The following is a 17,689-nucleotide window of genomic DNA, read 5'->3' as shown; positions in this document are numbered from 1 at the left end:
GAGCGGAGCAGGTGCTCATGAGGCTTACGGCGCTGAACTTATGTGAAGGGCGAGCCCGCACGTTTCTGAGCCGAGACCGTGCGTGCAGGTGCCTGGCTCCTGTGACTGTCTGTGTGACCCCTCCTGCTCCCGCCACAGGCTGCTGGAGGAGTGCCAGATGCTTCCTGAAGAGCGGTCAGAGGCCAGCAAGCTGCTCCTGGGTGAGGACAGCTCCTCCTGGCTCTAGGGAGGCAGGAAGCCCGGGGTCCAGTCTGAGCTCTGCCCCGTCTCCCCTGTGGCCCTGGGCAAAGCCTAGGCGGGTCCTCACCTGAGGAATCAACCAGACCACACCCCTCACATTCCTGGGCAGAAAGCCCCAGGGAAACCTGCCAAATACTGCTTCTGGGCTGCACCCAGAGGCTCTGATGCAGCAGGACCAGGGAGCAGCCCAGGGCCCTCAGAAAAGCTGGGCTCGGGTAGGACTGCCCTGAGTCCCACACCAGTGCCCTTAGCCAGCTGTGTGACCTTGGGCACATCCTTCCCCTCTCTGTGTCCTCCTCACACTTCAGAGGTGGGACCACTATGCCAGTTCAGTGAGACACCAGGGGGCTGCGCTTAGGTCCCTGGGAACCTCGACTGCCCTGGGGTGCCATCAGCATGTGGCCCCCAGGCCTCTGCAGCCCAGCCGGAAGCAGGTGGCGACCGTAGGCTGGTTACGCGGCCGGTGCTTGGTGCCTAGGAAGCGCATGGGTGCCCGCACTTACTGCTTCTCCCAGTGGTGACAGGCTCGGTGAGTCTTTGTGAAAGCAAGCCAGCCCTGAGAGCCACAGTGTTGGTGGCACATGTCCACTGGAGCCCGTCCTCCTCGGTCACAGTGACCTTGTGGCAGGGCTCCCTCCCCCCCCCCCCGGTCGGGCTGTTGCTCTGCTACTTTCAAAAGTCTAGGGGCCATGGGGTGTGGGGGGGGTGCTGGCAGGAGGCCCTGCCCTGCCACCATAGCCTGGACTCGAACCCACAAGATGCAGAGAGACCCCACCCAGGCCTCGAGCACAAACTGAACCCATTAGAGAAGCCAGACCCAGTTACTGTTGGTTTGGAACATTTCCTGGAAGGTGGTCCTTGTTCTTTGATTTTGTGAAGCTGATGAAGTGATTTTCTTGTAGGACATGAAAAGCAGGCTTATTTCCTATTGTGCTGTATCAGGATTGATAATTAACTTATTAATTAACCCTGTGCTCTAGTCGCGTGAACATAAATCTCCCCCTTGATGCCTCTAGCTGGTTGTCTAGGGGGCGTCTGTACCGCCCTGTCCAGACAGACTCCCGGGGTGCGCTCCCTAGCTCCGTCCCTCCGCCACAAGTAGGAAAAAAAGCAACAGCCACACAGAGCCAAAACAGCAGCCACGCAAACACGACAGGCTCTCATGGCTCACACAGCAGAAGCTGACGTGGTGAACCCACAGACTCACCAGGGACCCAGGCTCCTACCTCGAGGCCCCAAGATGAACTCTGGAGCTCCGACTATCACATGATCATTCCAAGTACCCAGAAGAAGCAGTGAGGCTCTGGGGCTGCTTCCTGCGAGAGATCTCTATGGAAGTTCCTCCCAGGGTTGCTATTTTATCTGATTGACCAGGACTTGGTTGCGTGTGGTCAAGGGAAGCGAGAACATGTGGACAGTCAGCTGGGTAAGGTGTGCCCCTCATACAGCCAAGGTCCTGTGGCTTGGAGGGAGGGGGCGGGCATCAGGTGGCAGCCGGCAGGTCAGGGCCCCTCCACGCTGGCCACTCTGGCTGTCCGAGCCAGAAGCAGAGGGGCACCCCTGACTGCTCCTTTTCCTGCGCCCTCCACATCCAGGTATCGGCGCACTCCCATCAGCCCCATTCCCAAAATACACCCTGAGTTGTCCCTTTCTCTCTGCTCCCCTCCTGCCTTCCTCTGCAAGCCTCCACTGTGGCTTGTCTCCTGCACCAATCTCCCTGTAATCCACCTTGGCCCAGGAGCAAAGGCTGACTACGCTTAAAACTCTCTGATTTTGAGTTGAAAACCCATTGCCATCAAGGGCCTTGACCCATGTCCTTGGAGACCCAAGCTCAGTGCCATCCCTCTATGCAATCCTTGTGAGCTCCACCCACAGTGGCCGCCTCTCCTGCTCCCCTGGCACGGGGGCCCCTTCCACCCCAGTGCGTTGGCATTTACCCTTCCTGCTCTGGGTAGATCCCTTCCCAGCTGCTTGCACACCTCCGTCCTTCCCGTCGTTCCCACCTCAGTGTGCGGGCCTCTCCGTGACCCAGTGCCCACAAACCTGCCCTGCTCACCCAGACCCCGGCCACGCTCAAGCCCTGTTTTATCTCCTTGCCACACTTCTCGCCACCTGGAAACACATTTTTATAAGTGGATTTGTGCGCTGGTGTACGGTTTGACTCTGCCCACCAGGATATCACGGGCAAAGAGTTGCCTTTCCCGGGTCATGGCCGAAGTCAGTGTCTCCGGCAGGTCTGACTCCTACTAAGTGCTCGACGGTTAACTCGTCGGGACCACCGATGAGTGGACACGCGCGTGAGTTCCGAGTGAGGGGTGAGGTCAGAGCGGGTAGCTGTTGGAAGCACCAGGTGGGCCTGGGATCATCAGGCAGTGTCCACTGTGAAAGAACAAACCACGGAAAGTCGTGCTCACAAATCCATTAAGAGCAAAGCAGTAAATTCTGCATCTTGAGAGCGAGCTCTGAGAACTCTTCCCCGACCACGAAGCAGGGCACCGAGACGGGGCGGTGTGGGCTTTCGCGTGTCTGGCTTCCATCTGACCCAAAAGAACAGAAGAAAGGGGACTCCCTCCCGGCATGATGAGATGACAGTGGACAACTTAATGGAAAATGCTCGGGTCGCGCTGAGGCATTAAATAGTTGGTTTCCACATGGAAGCCTCCACCGCTCAGACGAGCCCTTGACAAACCGTTCCTTTGTTTTTTCCGTGGAAATGTTATCGGCGGAGAAGGTTTTCCCCAGCTGCAGCACCGTCCCTGAGCGTCACTGCGGCAGTGAAGACCCTGCTACGGGCAGGACGACACAGTCCGAGGGCGGATGGCGCTTTTGCGTGCATTGTCACGAGGTGTTAATGATGTTTCTGAGTTGACGGGAGTCACAGCGGCTGATGCAGAGGGAGGCTGTCCTCTTCTCCAGGGCAGTTCATCACCACTGCCCTCCACCAGGAGAAGCAAAGCCTCCCTCCCTGGGGATTTCCAAATTCTCGAAACTGAGGTTATTAAACACCGGAAGGAAATTTAAGCTCCGAGAGCTCAGATTTGGTTCGTTTGGTGCTGCGGGGCTGGCTGTTAGATGCTTCCATCACCCTGGGCTCCCGTGAGCTGAAGCTGGCATCCCCAGTGTCTGCCGTTAGTCCCCTGAGCACACGTGTACCAAGTGTCAGGACTCCACATGGTCGGGTCTTCTACCCAGGGTCGTGGCTGAGAAGCTGACAGTCACAAAACGGCTCATTTCATCCGGGTTGAGAGGAAGTGCACCGGCCAGAGAGCACGCCGCGTCTGATGCGAGAGTGAGCCCCTGTGCAGCCCTCACAGATGGAAGTCGGGAGCTGGTCTGGCGTGAAATGAACAGTTCACCTTTCCATTCCAAGTCTGTGTTTGGAACGTGCCTACGTTTATGTCCATCTCCTGCTTTGCTACCATTTCCTTAACTACTTCCAAGAAGATCAAAATATAGCCTTAAACCAGAAGCCCGGGAAATACCACAACAAAACATGGTATTAGCTTTTGATGATGTCGAGACTTTTTTTGAAGAGCTAGCTCCAGTGAGACACCCAAAAACAAGAGGGAAGGATGCCCCTCATTTTATGTCATGCCCTCAGCGGGTTTGTTCCAGAAATAACGTGTAGGCAGAGCAGTTCGTTTTTGGATCTAGGGGGACTTGAGAAATAGTCACCGAGAGATGGAAGGTCGGGGCTTGGTGATGAATTTCCCTGCTTCATTTCCTTCGTTTAAAAAAAAAAGTTTGTAACCTACAACAAAATAATACATGCTTACTCTGGGAAACTAGAAAGCCGCAGAAAAAAGTGCCTAAGAAAATAAGTATCTCCCGTAATCGCATCATCCCAGCACGTGTGTGCGTCGTTACCGGTTGTGGTTTATGCCCATATTCGCGCAAGTTTTATTAGAACTGAGATCATAGTCTGTATACTGTGGTGACTCTGCCTCCCCGGGAAGTCGTGTCATTTACAGTCTGATCTCTAAGTCGCACCTTATCCCAGCTAATGACCACGTAACAACTTTATTAACCGGTTATTTCTGGATATTTGCATTGTTTGAAATCTTAGGTATGACAATGAATGCTGTGATGGCTTTACCCTCCACAGAAATCTTTTTAATCACCTCTGATTATGTTCTAAGGATAAATTCTAGAAGGTGAAATTGCTCGGTCAAGGACTCTGTATTATATAGACTATATGTATGTATGCATATATGTATATAATGTGTATGTATGTACATACATATGTATACTGTGTATATGTATAGAAAAATATATATTATATGTATATAATTATGTGTACATGTGATATATGTAATACATATAATTGTAGATGAAATTTTTCTTTTTACCATAATTTTAACTATAATAAAATTAATAATCTCTTTATATATGGTTATATCTAAAAATGATAGACAAAACTTAATTTTTAATCATTTTTATTTATAGATATTTTAACTATATTAGTAAAATTAATGTTAATTTCATTTTAAGTTATATATCATTTTGATTTTTATTATTTTATTTATGAACTTATAAGTACATATTCATTATTTTATAAATATTTATAATCCAACTATGATAAATTGTTATAATTTATAAATCATAACAAACTCATTACTATTTTATATTTGTGGTCATTGGTTACGGCAGCCCTCGGAACTGATAGGGTACCTTCCACGCACTCCCGCACACACACCGTCCATCTTCTCCGTGCGCGCTCCGCCCCCGGCCACTGACCTGTCAGGACCAGCAGCGGGCTTGCTGGCTCTGTGCCTCCAGCAGGGCTCTGCCCCGGGCGGTACCGGCAGCAGGAGATGGAGAAGGAGGTGCTGCTCCCTGCAGGGACGCACGGGAGCCGGGCTGCCTCCCTCCACTAAAGGCTGCAGCTCCGGCCAGAGGGTCCTCTCCGGGTTCTGGTCATCTCCCCCTCCCTGCTCCCTCAGGTAAAGGAGGTGCATCCCCAGATATGCACCCCTCCAGGGGGCTTTCCGGTGCTCTGCCCACACCTGTGTAAATAGCCCTTCTCAAAGCTGGAGTGACCATCCATTACCTTTGGGACCCTGACTGATGAAGTATGTTGTTGGGGATGGGTGGTGGGTGCGTGGGCAAGTCATCATATTATTATGTCTGCTTTTATGTGTGTTCAACATTCTCTACGACACAGGGTTTCAAAATATGACAGGAATTTTTTAAAAACAGAAGGATCACTGCAGCCATGGAAACAGACCCCCTAGATTCCCTACAGGAGCACTCCTGCTGCCACCTTCCAACCATCCTCATGCTTGCAAGATGGCTGTTGGAGTGCCAGCCACCGTGCTTGAGTTCTGAACATGAAGGAGAAAGATAAAGGGCAGAGGCCATCTGTCTCTTGTAATGTCACACCTGGAAAATTCTGCTTACAACTTGGACTCATGGTCTAAGTGTTTTTAACTGGGCGCATCACCTCCTTGAACAAAATCGGGGTTGGTAGTAAGCAAGAACGAGAGTGCTCTCTCGTTTGGCGTGTGTTTAGCATTCTCTGACAGCCACAGTGGGTCCACTTGCTGGAGGTGTCTTAGCTAGTGGGTCCCTGCCAAGCAGCTCTAACAGAGGTTGAGAAGGGCATGACAGGGTGCTCAGTCACTGGTTTGGACAGACCCCAGGATTACCCCAGGATTCAGTGAATGGTGATGTACCCAGCATCCACCTGCCAGTGCCCTGTTCCAATGACAATACAGTCTTCCGAATGGCCTCGAGCACCTCCGGTCATGGGCTAATTACAAGCCTCTTTTCATTGCAATTCAACCCAAAATAACAGAAGCAGAAGAGAGAATTTGTTTTAAAGATAAGGGTGTCCCTTGGCACCAAAGCGCTGGAACCAGAATCTGGGAATTGAACGCCTGTAGAACTCCCTCTGTCTCTGTCCCTGTGTCTGTCCCTGTCCCTCTTCCTGTCTCTCTGTCCCTGAATCTGTCCCTGAATCTTTGTCTCTGTCCTTGTCCCTATTTCTGTCTCTGTCCCTGTCTTTCTCCATTTCTTATTTTGCTCTTTTCTGTTTGTTGCATTTTTCCTCTTCTTCCCAGCTCAAAATTCTCAGAGAAGGATTCTGAGTGCCTGTCGTGGATCACATGTTCGTTCCTGGACCAGCTGACTGTGGCCGGAGGAGGACATGTACATTAGATGTGTTACTGGGTGATTGTGTGTACATATGTGTATGTGTAACGCATTAGGACTCAGACAGGTGGAATCCGCAGAGTCTGATAATGAAAACTGATCCCCGTCGTACCGCAGCACGGCCACACCGTGCGTGGTTTTACCTGATCTTGTTTTACAGTTTTTAAAACTTTCACTGCTGGCACGGGTCCTCACTCCTCCATAGGTGGGGCCAGTAGAACAGGACCCCGCGTTTCCTGCACCACTTTTTTCTGAATGAGACTTGGGAAAGATTCTGCGTTCACGGAGTAGGAGGCATTTTCCGTTCTCTCCAGCAGGGCTGTGGTGAGGCCGAATCAACAGGAAACACGCAGAATCATGCCTGGCGCACAGGGAGCTCTCCAGGGCGTCTGGGATCGTCCTGAGAACCTTGCGTATCAGGTTTAGACTCAGCCATTTCAGGGTCCCCGCGCCCCTCCTTCCCCCTGGTGCCTGCTGCTGTATCAGCCACGGTCCTCGCCTTGGTAAATCTGATGCTTTAACATGGGCCGTCGGTCCGTATGTGGACATGCCCTCTTCTGGACAAGCCAGTGATACGCCTGAGTCACCCTGCCTTGACCTCCGGCCTCCCTGGCCACGCCCCCAACCAGTCCGGAGGCACACCCCAGCCACCGCCTTTTTGGGCTTCCGCACTCTGTGCTATCCCCCTGGCCTGATGGCATGAGTGCCAGACACCCAGAGAGTCGCTGTGTCCCAGAGCCCGTGGAAATCACTCACACTGGCCAACCCTAATCCCGCCGCCCCTGGTTGGCCCGTTCCTTCCCGGGGGTCCACAGTAAAGTCTCCTGCCCACAGGAGGCCCCCTGCTCTTGGGGACCATGAGGAGAATGTCTTTTTAATGGATCCGTTGGTTTTACCCACCTCAAAGTTTCTGTTAACGCGCGTGTTTTAGAACTGGCGCCGTATAAGGTCAGTTCTTCTCTGCTCCAACGTCGCTGGGGACCAGGATGGGGCTCTGAGGCCCGCCACCCTGCAGGGGCTCCAGGAGGAGGGTCTGGAATTTAGTTCACGCCCCAGGCAGGGTGGAGGGGGTGCTGCAGGGCTGCACGTCCCCTTCCCACATCCAGCTTTAGGCTCTGCCCCAGGCCCTCTCCGAGGGGCTCACCCGTCCTCCAGTTCTTTCTGATCTGGTAACTAGAGTAGGCTTGGGTCCTTCAGGATTTTGCCTGGATGCTTGTCTAGACCTTGCATTTTGAACATGAAAGCCTTTCTGTTGCAAACACTCCTGCTTTGTGATTCACAAGCGTCAGTTTTCAAGACTTGTTTTCTCCCCCTGGAAATTCAAAAGCCGCCTCAGAAACTGAAAGCCAAGGACTTTACTCTTTCTCACCGAATTTGGTGGTGATGTGCCATCGCCATCCCCAAGTGCAGTAAGCTCAGAATGGCCTCATTTGCGTGAAGAACTACGCATGCGTGTGCGTGCTAAACGTACATACTTACCAGTTAGTATGTTGGCGTATTATTCTGCCACCAAAAAATAGCAGAAATTTTGCATAAAGGCACAATCTCAGCTTGTGAGGTTATTCAAAGAATAGTTGTTTCCAAACTATTAAAAAATATTCTAGAAATAATAAAGTCGTAACTGTATTTAAGTCCTATTTTTTTTTTTAAAGAATTTATTTATTTATTTGACAGAGAGAGACAGCCAGCGAGAGAGGGAACACAGCAGGGGGAGTGGGAGAGGAAGAAGCAGGCTCCTAGTGGAGGAGCCTGATGTGGGGCTCGAACCCAGAACGCTGGGATCATGCCCTGAGCCGAAGGCAGATGCTTAACCACTGCGCTACCCAGGCGCCCCTGTATTTAAGTCCTATTGATCAAAATTCTGTCTCCATTGTACTTAACAAAAAATAACAATTCTTAACTATGTAACTCATTCCAAACGTGCTGACGTTAAAAACTGATGGCTCCGAGGAGAGGAAAATCCCTTGTAGGTTCTGCGACTGAGGGCCTGCAAATCAAGTCCCAGGAAGAGGAAGAAAGGGTTTATTTCTTATGCATATGGGGGGAGCTCACAGAAATGAAATGAGCATCCCCAAAGTGGTGGTCACCTGCAGACTTTCATAAAACCCGTTCAAACAAAGGGCAGTAATACATTTGTGGAGAAGTGACAAGACGAAGGAAAAGGGTTTTGAGCTTCTAGGCCAGTAAAGTTCGGGAAGGAAACATACAGGGGAACTCGCAGTAGATACGGCTTATTTAGTAAAGTTCATTTGTGCGGGCCAACTTGGCACCAACTTTCCGGCTTCTCCACGGCTGTAAAACTCCCCCAGGAAGGGGGATTTATGGCCGACCTCATTTCTCAGAAGTGTCTGCTCTTAGTCAGATAAGGGAAGCTCCAAGAAGCCTTCTTTCTGCATCGGTTCATTCCCAGTGGTCTCCAGCTCAAAATAAGCCAGGCACCAAAGGGGCATGTTTTGGGGCTGCATATTCTGGCCCCCTTCAGCTCCCTCTGACCTGGGTTGAACGCTGCTGCTTAGCGTAGAGCGGATGCTGCTGGATGGGATATGGAGATGGTCCCGTGTAGCACCAGAGGGACAGGGAGGGGGCGCCTGGGTGGTGCGTCGTTAAGGGTCTGCCTTCGGCTCAGGGCATGATCCCGGCGTTCTGGGATCGAGCCCCACATCAGGCTCCTCCGCTGGGAGCCTGCTTCTTCCTCTCCCACTCCCCCTGCTTGTGCTCCCTCTCTCGCTGGCTGTCTCTGTCGAATAAATAAATAAAATCTTTAAAAAAAAGAGGGACAGGGAGAGACAGGCAGGGGGAGGGAGAGAGACAGAATGAGATCACGGGAACAAATCCTGCTTAGTCCAGAGGGGTTTTATCCGAAAGGATTCTTGAGGATTGTGACAACGGGGAGAACAATCTGACCATCAGAGCTGCAGGCAGCTGTGGGTTTTGGCACATGGGCTTCTGCTTTATGGGGAGAGGCCCAGAAGGCTGGAAAGAATGGGATGGGGGACATGGCAGGGGGATATCTGCTGGCTCAGAGGAGACCAGACAGGCCCGGGAAGGACGGGGAAGCTTGGACACAGTGTGGCGAGCAGGCATGGGGTCTGGGTTGATCAGTGGGGAAAGGCATATCAGGCCAGCCCCGATGAGACTGGGCAGGGATTCACAGCGTCTCTCTGGCTGACAGAGGGACAGGTGCACTGTCCGTGGATGCGCCCCAGTCGTGTGGGAAGAGGGTCCTCTGCAGGAAGTCCTTTCCAGAATGTGAAAGTCGGGGACATTTCTGAACCTCTGTTGTTCTCCAGGAGCTCAGGGCTTGGGGGAAGGTTGCTCTTGTCAGCACTGAGCACTGTGCCTGGGACATGGGGGCTCACCTAACGTTCACTATTAGTGACGGCCCTGCGTAAGACACAAATGCAGGTGCCTGTCCAACCTCAGTTGTTGACATGTCTGCCGAGCCTCTAAATGCGTCCAGAGATCCGGGAAGAGGGACCAGAAAAGGTCAGAGGGAAAGGAGCCTTCTTAGTGGATGGAAATCAGCAGATCTTTAGTCTTTGTAAGCAGTTTTTCTGGATGTTTCTAAAATGGAGGAACAGGCCCCAAAAACCAAGTCAGAAAGCTCCTCATGCCGAGTGTCTAGGCTCCTGGCTCTCCAGTTTCTTGCGGACGTCTGGTTGCTAACCTTTCTGGTTTGGGGAAATACTTAGCATATTTTTATATGAGATGGTAAAGAAGAAAATCCGTTTTCAATGGAGCATGCCCCTTCTGAACTCGGAGGCTTTGGGACGTGCCTGGGATTCCAGGGCCTCTGCTGAGAAGGGCTGTGCCACGCTCATCTTTCCTCCCTACAGAGAAAGCTTTTGTGATTTAGCTGAACTGTATACATTTTTGGAAAGACGTTTCTCTCAGCCTGGATCTTCAAGGCCTACTTACGAGTCTGAAAGAAGTCGATTGTAACAGAATCTCTAAAATAGATGTGGCCACAGATCAAGATGAAGTCGTTCCTTTGGACTGAAGGACACCCCCACCTTCTTTGCACTCATTTGTACCCGAAGTTCCTTTAGAGTCTGCGAGGTTCTCTACTTAGACACTGCTTGTCCCCCCCCCCCGCCCGCCGCCCGTGGCCGTGGTTTGTGTTCTGAGAAACGTGGGGCTTTGCTGCTCTGTCCGCGGTATCCCCGCTGACTCTGACCCCCGAGGGCTCTGTGTGAGCACTGGCGGGGGCCCTGGCTGCTACCCCAGGAACTCCTTGCAGGAGGGGAGGGGGCGTGGCTTCCTACGTGATATGGACAGAGAAGGAAACCGCCCAGCCGCTCGGGAAACGGGGAGGCTTTCCCCACGCCCTGCTTGGGGATTCGATTCTCCATGTGAAATGGGGCCCATCCGATGGCCAGGCGTGAAGAGGCAGGCTTTCCCTAAGCTCACGGGGGCGGGGGGGGGGGGGGTGCGCACACCTGCCTGTGCGCGGGACTCACGCTCAAGCAGGCCGCGCGGCAGTTTCCACTGGGAACTCGGACCACGCGGGGTTTTTGATTTAAACACTATTTGTGGAGCCCAAACACGAGGCAAGAAGGAACTTGACAGTATCCTCCGTTGAATGTAAATTCCTCCTTTGTTCCTGGCCACACTCGGCCTCACGGATGCCTCCCAGGAGTTCAGCTCCCAAGACCTTCCAGCAATGACCTGCTTAAGCATCTGGGGCGGCCGTGAGAACATCCGGAGTGGCCGGGACCGCGTGAATGTCATCAGTACGCTTCCGCGCTTTGTGGTGTCGTCCAGGGTGGGTCGGGCGTCCCCCAGCGCGAATGAACGTGAAGGAGAGTCAGGTGAAAACCCGCGCCTTCTCTGACCAGAGCCTGTAACCCGGATGCCGCAGGGTGAGAGATGCTCATGGATACGCCGCGCCGGCGGAGGGCTTGTGCAGAAATGACGTCTTGGGGAGGGAGGGTGAACCGTGTCTGGGTGGCCTTAAAAGTAAATTGAAACCTTGTGGGAAGCACGTCTCTCGGCATTAAAGGTACCAAGCAGTTAGCTGTAAGTGGGATGCCTGGGGCTGCAGAGCCTTCAGCCAGCCTGTCTCGGTGGCCACAGCACCTGCAGACTGTCTCTTGCTGTGTAGCCTGCTTGTCTCTTTTGATCATAGACCCTGGTTTTTAACTGGGTGCATGGCTGCTCAGAGTAAAGCCTGCATTTCCACGTGTCCCTTGCAACGGTACAGGACACAGTGTGTGACTGGAGGTGGGATTTGTCCCGAAAGAAAGGAGATAGGGAAGTCTGTTCCTGCCTTCCTTCCACCTTCCTGCAGCTTGGAAATCAGGCGTGATGGCAGTGCTTGGGCAGCCACCCTGCTGCATGAGGCAGAGGTGGCCGTGTACTGAGGGTGGAGGAACAAGAGGATGGAGGGTCCGAGTCCCTGCCCCTGGGACCTCCACACGTGCTGTTAACCCCTGAACTTGGGAGAGAAGAAATGCGTTTCTCTCCTGCTTATGCCACTGTTACCTTCAATTTCTGGTCAGGTGCAAGCAGGTGTAATCCTAAGTGACATCTTCTTGCTCCCTTTGTAGAGTTGGTACCTCTTACTGTTTCGTGGCCAAAGTGTTTATATGCCACCACCTTTGGAAATCAACAGAAAAATAAAATTGCGTATCTTGTGGGAAATGAGGGTTCTGCTGAAAGTGATGGACAGGTGCTGGGGAGCAACCTGAGCCACAGGCAGGGTCCCTGGCGGCTTGGAACCAGGTAGCTGGTGAGGGCGAGACAGCCGCTGAGGACCGCGGGACAGACGCTGCAGACCACAGGAAGGAGCAGCTCTGGGGCACACTGGCCAGGTCCGGGGCATTGTCTTGCTTGTCATTTACTTGTTGGTGGGAACTGTTTCTTGGCCCTGCACCTAGAGTTTCAGTTCCGCCGGCATAAATCAATCGTGTCAAACATAAGGCGAATTTAACCAATCTTCTTTCCGGATTCACTTTTCAGTACAAAGTCACTGTCCAGCCTCTGCTCAGATGTTCGTTTCCTGTGAAATTCTGGTCCCTCTTCAGATGGACCCTTTAAGGCAGAAGCTGTCCTAGCTGTGGTGTTGGTGGCATGTTGGCTCCCTAGAAAGGTTCGGGCCTGGGGGCCTCCAGCCCCGAGATCTGATATGACTGGTCTGGAACGTGCCTAGGCACCAGGATTGTGGGTAGGGAGGCCTTCCGTGTGTCATCCCCACTTGCGCTCCCTGACTTTCCAAGAGGACATTGGGTCAGAAAGGGGAAGTGAGGGTGGGGCGTGGGGAGACGCAAGAAAAAAGGAACTATGGGTGGGAGGAAGAAGACACTGTGTTTTCATCAGAAAAATGCGTAAGAGGAACTCTCCCGACACTGTAGGAGCTACGGATCAGTGACAGGCAGGCGGGTTCAGCTCCCAGGCACTGGCTGCCAGGCGAGCCTGCACCGTCTGCAACAGGCTCCCCCGGGACAGTGGGGAAGGGGGAAGGGCGGAGCTCGAGGAGAAGCAGAAGCGCCCGAGACTCAGGCCCAGAAGCCCAGGGGCAGCGGCGCCTCTTGGCTGCATAACACAGCGCCCCGTTCTGTGCATCTCCCCACCGTATTCGGAGGTCATGGTATCTCTGTTCTCGCTGGAGGTTTACTCCTGGATCATTCAGACCTGGGCCTCGGCAAACCCCCGTTCAGGAGATGCTCGGGCATCAGTACCTGCATGTTTGGGGCTGGGACGGGACGGGGGACGGGGGGCAGGGGGCGGTTTCTCACAGATGCCACCCACAACACGCACACACACTGGCTGTCTCTGTGGGCTGATGGCGACACGCTTTATTCTGTGGACACGTGTGACTTTAGTTGCTGGTTTTGGACAGACAATGAGTTACAGGTCATCAGAAGGTCGGTGGGAAGTGTCTGTGGTGCGGTGGCTTGCCCCGAAGTCCCGGAGCGGCTAAGGCCCCTCTCTCCCCACCTCCCCCTTCCTGGCCCCCCTGTGCCCAGGAGCTGATCTGGTAGACACATCCGGAATGTTCTCTGGAAGCTCAGACGGGTTTCAGATGAGGTTTTCCCTTGTAACTGACGTCGTTTATTGATGATTCCGTTGAAACTGGCTTGATTTGGGCCGGGCTGGACCCGCTGGCCCAGAACTCCATCTGTGGGTACTGACCCCGGGCCGTGCATCGGCGTTGGCCACGGGCGGGCGCGGGACAGCACCCGGTGGGCGCCCTTACTCCCCGGTGCTTCCCTCGAGGGTGCGGACCAGGTTCTGATAGGTGTCTCTTTCCGCCTGCCACGAGTGATACCTTCTCACATATTCCCTCCCGTTGGCCACGAGTTCTTTCTCCAACGCAGGCTCGCGAACCAGCCTCTTTGCCAGCTGAACAAAGTCCTGCAGAGAAGGAGGTGGAGGAGAAACAGGTGTGAATAGCGGCAAAGGCGAGAGCAAAGGCATCCGAACGCCTGTGCATGTGGTAGCTCCTGGCCTCTCCCTCGTCCGCCTCCCCTGCTCCGGAGACATGGCCGGAGGGAGGATGAGAGTTCATGCAGACACGGGCTGAGCGAGAACTCACATGAACCCCCACACACGCCTGCACACGTGTCTCAGGATGACCGTCCGCAGAAACAGACTGGAGCCATCAACTATGCCTCCCCGTCTCTCTCCCCTGCGTTCTCCAAAGCCGCAGTTTTTCCTCTGCAGGGACTCTTAGTGCCACCATTTCTCCCCTCATTTATGAGCGTCAGCGGAGATGGGACCTCGGGTCCGACTGCGGAACCCGAGCCCCACACAATGCCACCCCTGCCCTGTTTGCTCCCACTGTGCTGGGTCTGACCTCTTTCCTGGGCATGGAGCATTAACACTGTGCCGCGAGGGAAAGTGCCAGGCTTCAGGGCCTGGTCTGCCTCCCCGGCTCGTGAACCCGTCCTCTGTGCTCTGCAGGAGAGGCCTCGACCCTGTACATGTCCATAAACCACCCCGTGTTCAACACCAGCAAGTGCTGCAGGACTCAGTCCACGGCACCCCGAGACCCGCGTGTGGCCGGATCGACCCAGGACCACCGCTGCGCGAGGCCTGACTCGGCTTACATGTCTCTCCAGTTAAATACACAAAACAAAAAATCGTGCAGAAGAGCTTGGTTCTGTTTTCAGAGTCACGCGGTGAGCAGTTCACCACTCTGGGTCTCCTTCCCCGAGTCATCTCCAGTGGCTGCTGGAGACCTTTCCGCCAAATCCCTGGGACCTGCCTTCTCTCCTGGAGGCACCGCCACAGTCCGGGGGACGAGACGCGGGGCCGTCTGACAGAAGTGACGTCCAGACCCCTGTTGCGATCCTTGTTATCACACTGTCACCCTCACGCCATGGGGCAGGGGGACTCTCATGAGAAGCAAACAGCCTTGCAGACCGCACCCCAGACGTGGTTCGGAGAAGCGTTCCATCCCAGCCACCGTCCAGGAGTCCCACGTCCTTCTTCCCAGAGACTAGAGAAGAGCTGAGCCTCAGGCTGGGGATGTGAAGTTCAACAGCCCCAAAGTTCAGGCTGTTCTGTAGGGCAGCTCCTGGCTCATCCCCAGCCAGTCACCCCGCAGACCAGGCTCCGGAACCCGGGGAGGACCAGGAAAGATGGGCCGTGCCCTGCAGGTCTGGAGGTCCTGACCCGTTCTGGGCCACGTGGACAGGGCAGGCCACGGCTCTGACCCACGTGGTGGGACCGTTCATGCTCTTACGCTTCCGACCGAGTGAAGGAGAAGCCTCGGTGCGGCGTGAGCCCGCTGCTCCTCTCTGCTGAGCACAGCTGGTGCCGGCCCGGAGCGGCAGCGGGGCGGGAGCGGCCCGGATCAGCTGCCGCCTCCGTCACGTGCTTGCTGTGCAGAATCCCGGACTGGGGCGTCTAATGATGGGGTGTATGCCCTCTCTCGTTACCGTATGCCCGCGGTGGCTCTACGCAGCACCCCATTCGCAACACACCACAATTTCCAAATCAAAACGTACGCATAGTCACGCGAAGCAGGATAAACAAAACCACAAATAACTTCGCATCAGCTCAGATACGACTTTGCTGCCAAGTGAGTTTTGGCACTAAACTCCCAAAAAATCAAATTGCTTTTCAAGCGCTTTGTGGGTTTTGGAAATGCAGACAGGGCCTGGGACTCTGTGCTGTCCCCATGGCTCCTTCCTTAGAGAAACAGGAGCAGAGAGAGGCTCAGGGACCATGCCCGGGTCACACAGTGAGCAGTAAGCAGCCAGGACGGGATTGTACTCTGACCGCTCGGCCCTGGGCCTGTGACCCCTCCTCCGGTCTCGGCAAGCAAAGACCAGAATGCCGTGAGAAGGGAGCTAGCCCAGAGAAGGTTCCAGGGGCACAAGAGTGACCACAGCAGGGTCGGGCCTCAGAAGGTCAGAAAGAGCAAAGCCCTCAAGAAATGTGGCAGTGAATCTGCCATGAAGTCATCCTGGCCATGCCTTGGGGACATGGGATGGACGTGAGGCTCACTGGCACAGGTCACCCAGGGGAGCGGGCTTTGGGAGGCAGACCTGGGGGTCCGGGTGGAGGCCGCCTCCAGCTCCTACAAAGCTCCTGCCCCTCGCCGTGCTGCTGAGGCTGCGCGTGGCCGCCTCGGCCCACAGACCCTCAGTGGAGGGGGACGGTCACAACTGGGCTGGTGGCCACCGTCCTGGTCCGCACCAATGTCCACACACTGCCCCATCAGTAGCGGGCACAGCTCTCCTTCCCTCAGACCTCAGCCACCAGCCGTGCTCAAGGCCACGGCTCTCCTGGACCCCCAGCTCCGGGAATGGCCCCGACAAGCAGGAGCCCCTAAATGGCAAGTTGCCCAGCCATCGGGGTCCGTGTGCCCCCCTGCTGCAGCAAGCGCTCTGCTCCGAGGAGAACCCTCTTCGTCTGGCGTGCGGTGCCCCGGAGGGAAAAGCGCACGGTCTCTCCATCCGTGAGAACAAGAGCGAGGATGGATTCACCACCTGTGGCCCCGGCTGAGCACAGTGGACACAAAACAGCTCACAAGACGCCCTGAAACCGCGGCCATAGAGGCCCGTCCAAACGGGAAAGGGGATGGGTCCCACCTGCATTGTCCTGCAGAAATAGGTTGTCTCTAAATGGTCAGTTATGATACTTTTTCATGTAATTTTTATGTTTTCGATTTTTCTAGAAAAAACGTGTGGATGATGTAAACAATCACAGCATAGCGCCAGGAGACAGAGACCGTGGGGGCCGCGTCAGCACCGTGCCCGCCGCGCTCCGCAGCCTGTGCCCCTTACGGTTTTCCGCAGACCCGGTGCAGCACGCGCCGCGTGTGTCCCCCCTGCTTCCCCGCGCAGCTCACCATCGTGCCCCAGCTTCCCAGCTTCCGTGCGCGGGCTCTGTCGCCGCCAGGGCCGGTCCCTGTGGGGCACTTCGCCCTCCCAGGCCGGCCTCGTCCTCACGGGGCAGAACCTGAGAGCGTGCCGGGGGTCGATCCTACAATGTCCGGCCGGGGCCCGCGCCCGTGGCGCTGAGGGCAGATGAGGCTGTGCGGCCCTATCCTGGACCCACCCCGCCGGCCCGTAACCCCACGCGGCGCACAGGCTGTCACGGGGTGTGAAGACGGGGTCGCGGGGGGCCGCAGGCGCGAGGAAGGGGACAGGGAGCGAGGGCCCAGCAGGGACCGCCACAGAGTATGGCCTGCGCTCTCGGGGGAAAGGTCAGGTTTCTGTTCCTGTCGTCGGTTTAGTTTTATACAAAGGGTCACAAAATCAAGGGATTCCCTCTGACAACCACTGACGTCCTTCAGGCAAAGCCTGTGTGAGGTTTGTCTGCAGTTTCGAAGTGTAGGTGAGGGGGTCTGGTGCATGTGGGCCATCGGCGAGCTCCCCTCTTCCTATCCGGTGTCTCTGTCGCTCGATCAGGGACAGAGAGCGGACGCCGAGCTCCTCCCATGCAGCTGGGACAGGAGTTGCAGTCAGGTTTCCGCCCATGCGTCGCCCTGAGCAGCTCTGTCCGGCCCGCAAGTCCCCCCTTAGCGCTGACCCGCATCTGAATGCAGATCTGAATAAGGCTTTCACACTCCGGCAGCCCCCCCCGGCGGTTCAAGCCACCCGAGCCCCTCAGTGCGATGACTCGAACCACGCTGCTGGCGTATTTAAAATGCGTTTTGTTTCTGAGGCAAGCTCCCACCCTGCGCTTGGTTGAGTCTGGTCTCGACCGCGAGGAAGACAAGACAAAGCCACGTGTGACTGCCGCGTCTAGCGCACTTCTCAAAGTGCGTTAAAAAAGGCAGCCCCCCCCCCCGTGGTATCTAAAGTGTTCTTTTTCTTAAAAAACATCCTTTGTGACACCA

At 54.9% G+C, this 17,689-nt stretch overlaps 1 protein-coding gene across 2 annotated transcripts in view; it reads right to left on the bottom strand.

Moving 5' to 3' along the window:
* Positions 1-13,166: 13,166 nt before the first annotated feature.
* Positions 13,167-17,689, bottom strand: part of GLT1D1 (glycosyltransferase 1 domain containing 1) — a 76,630-nt gene continuing 72,107 nt past the window's right edge. For both annotated transcript variants that reach the window (XM_026514684.4, XM_044389798.3), the window contains one exon: positions 13,167-13,749. In XM_026514684.4, the coding sequence (XP_026370469.3) occupies positions 13,588-13,749 (162 nt within the window). In that variant the 3' untranslated portion in view covers positions 13,167-13,587. The remainder of the gene's footprint in view (positions 13,750-17,689) is intronic.

This window comes from Ursus arctos, unplaced genomic scaffold (genome assembly GCF_023065955.2).
Source record: "Ursus arctos isolate Adak ecotype North America unplaced genomic scaffold, UrsArc2.0 scaffold_34, whole genome shotgun sequence".
NCBI classification, from domain to species: Eukaryota; Metazoa; Chordata; class Mammalia; order Carnivora; family Ursidae; genus Ursus; species Ursus arctos.
The sequence above is the reverse complement of the archived record's forward strand: the minus strand, read 5'-3'. Positions and strand labels throughout refer to the sequence as shown.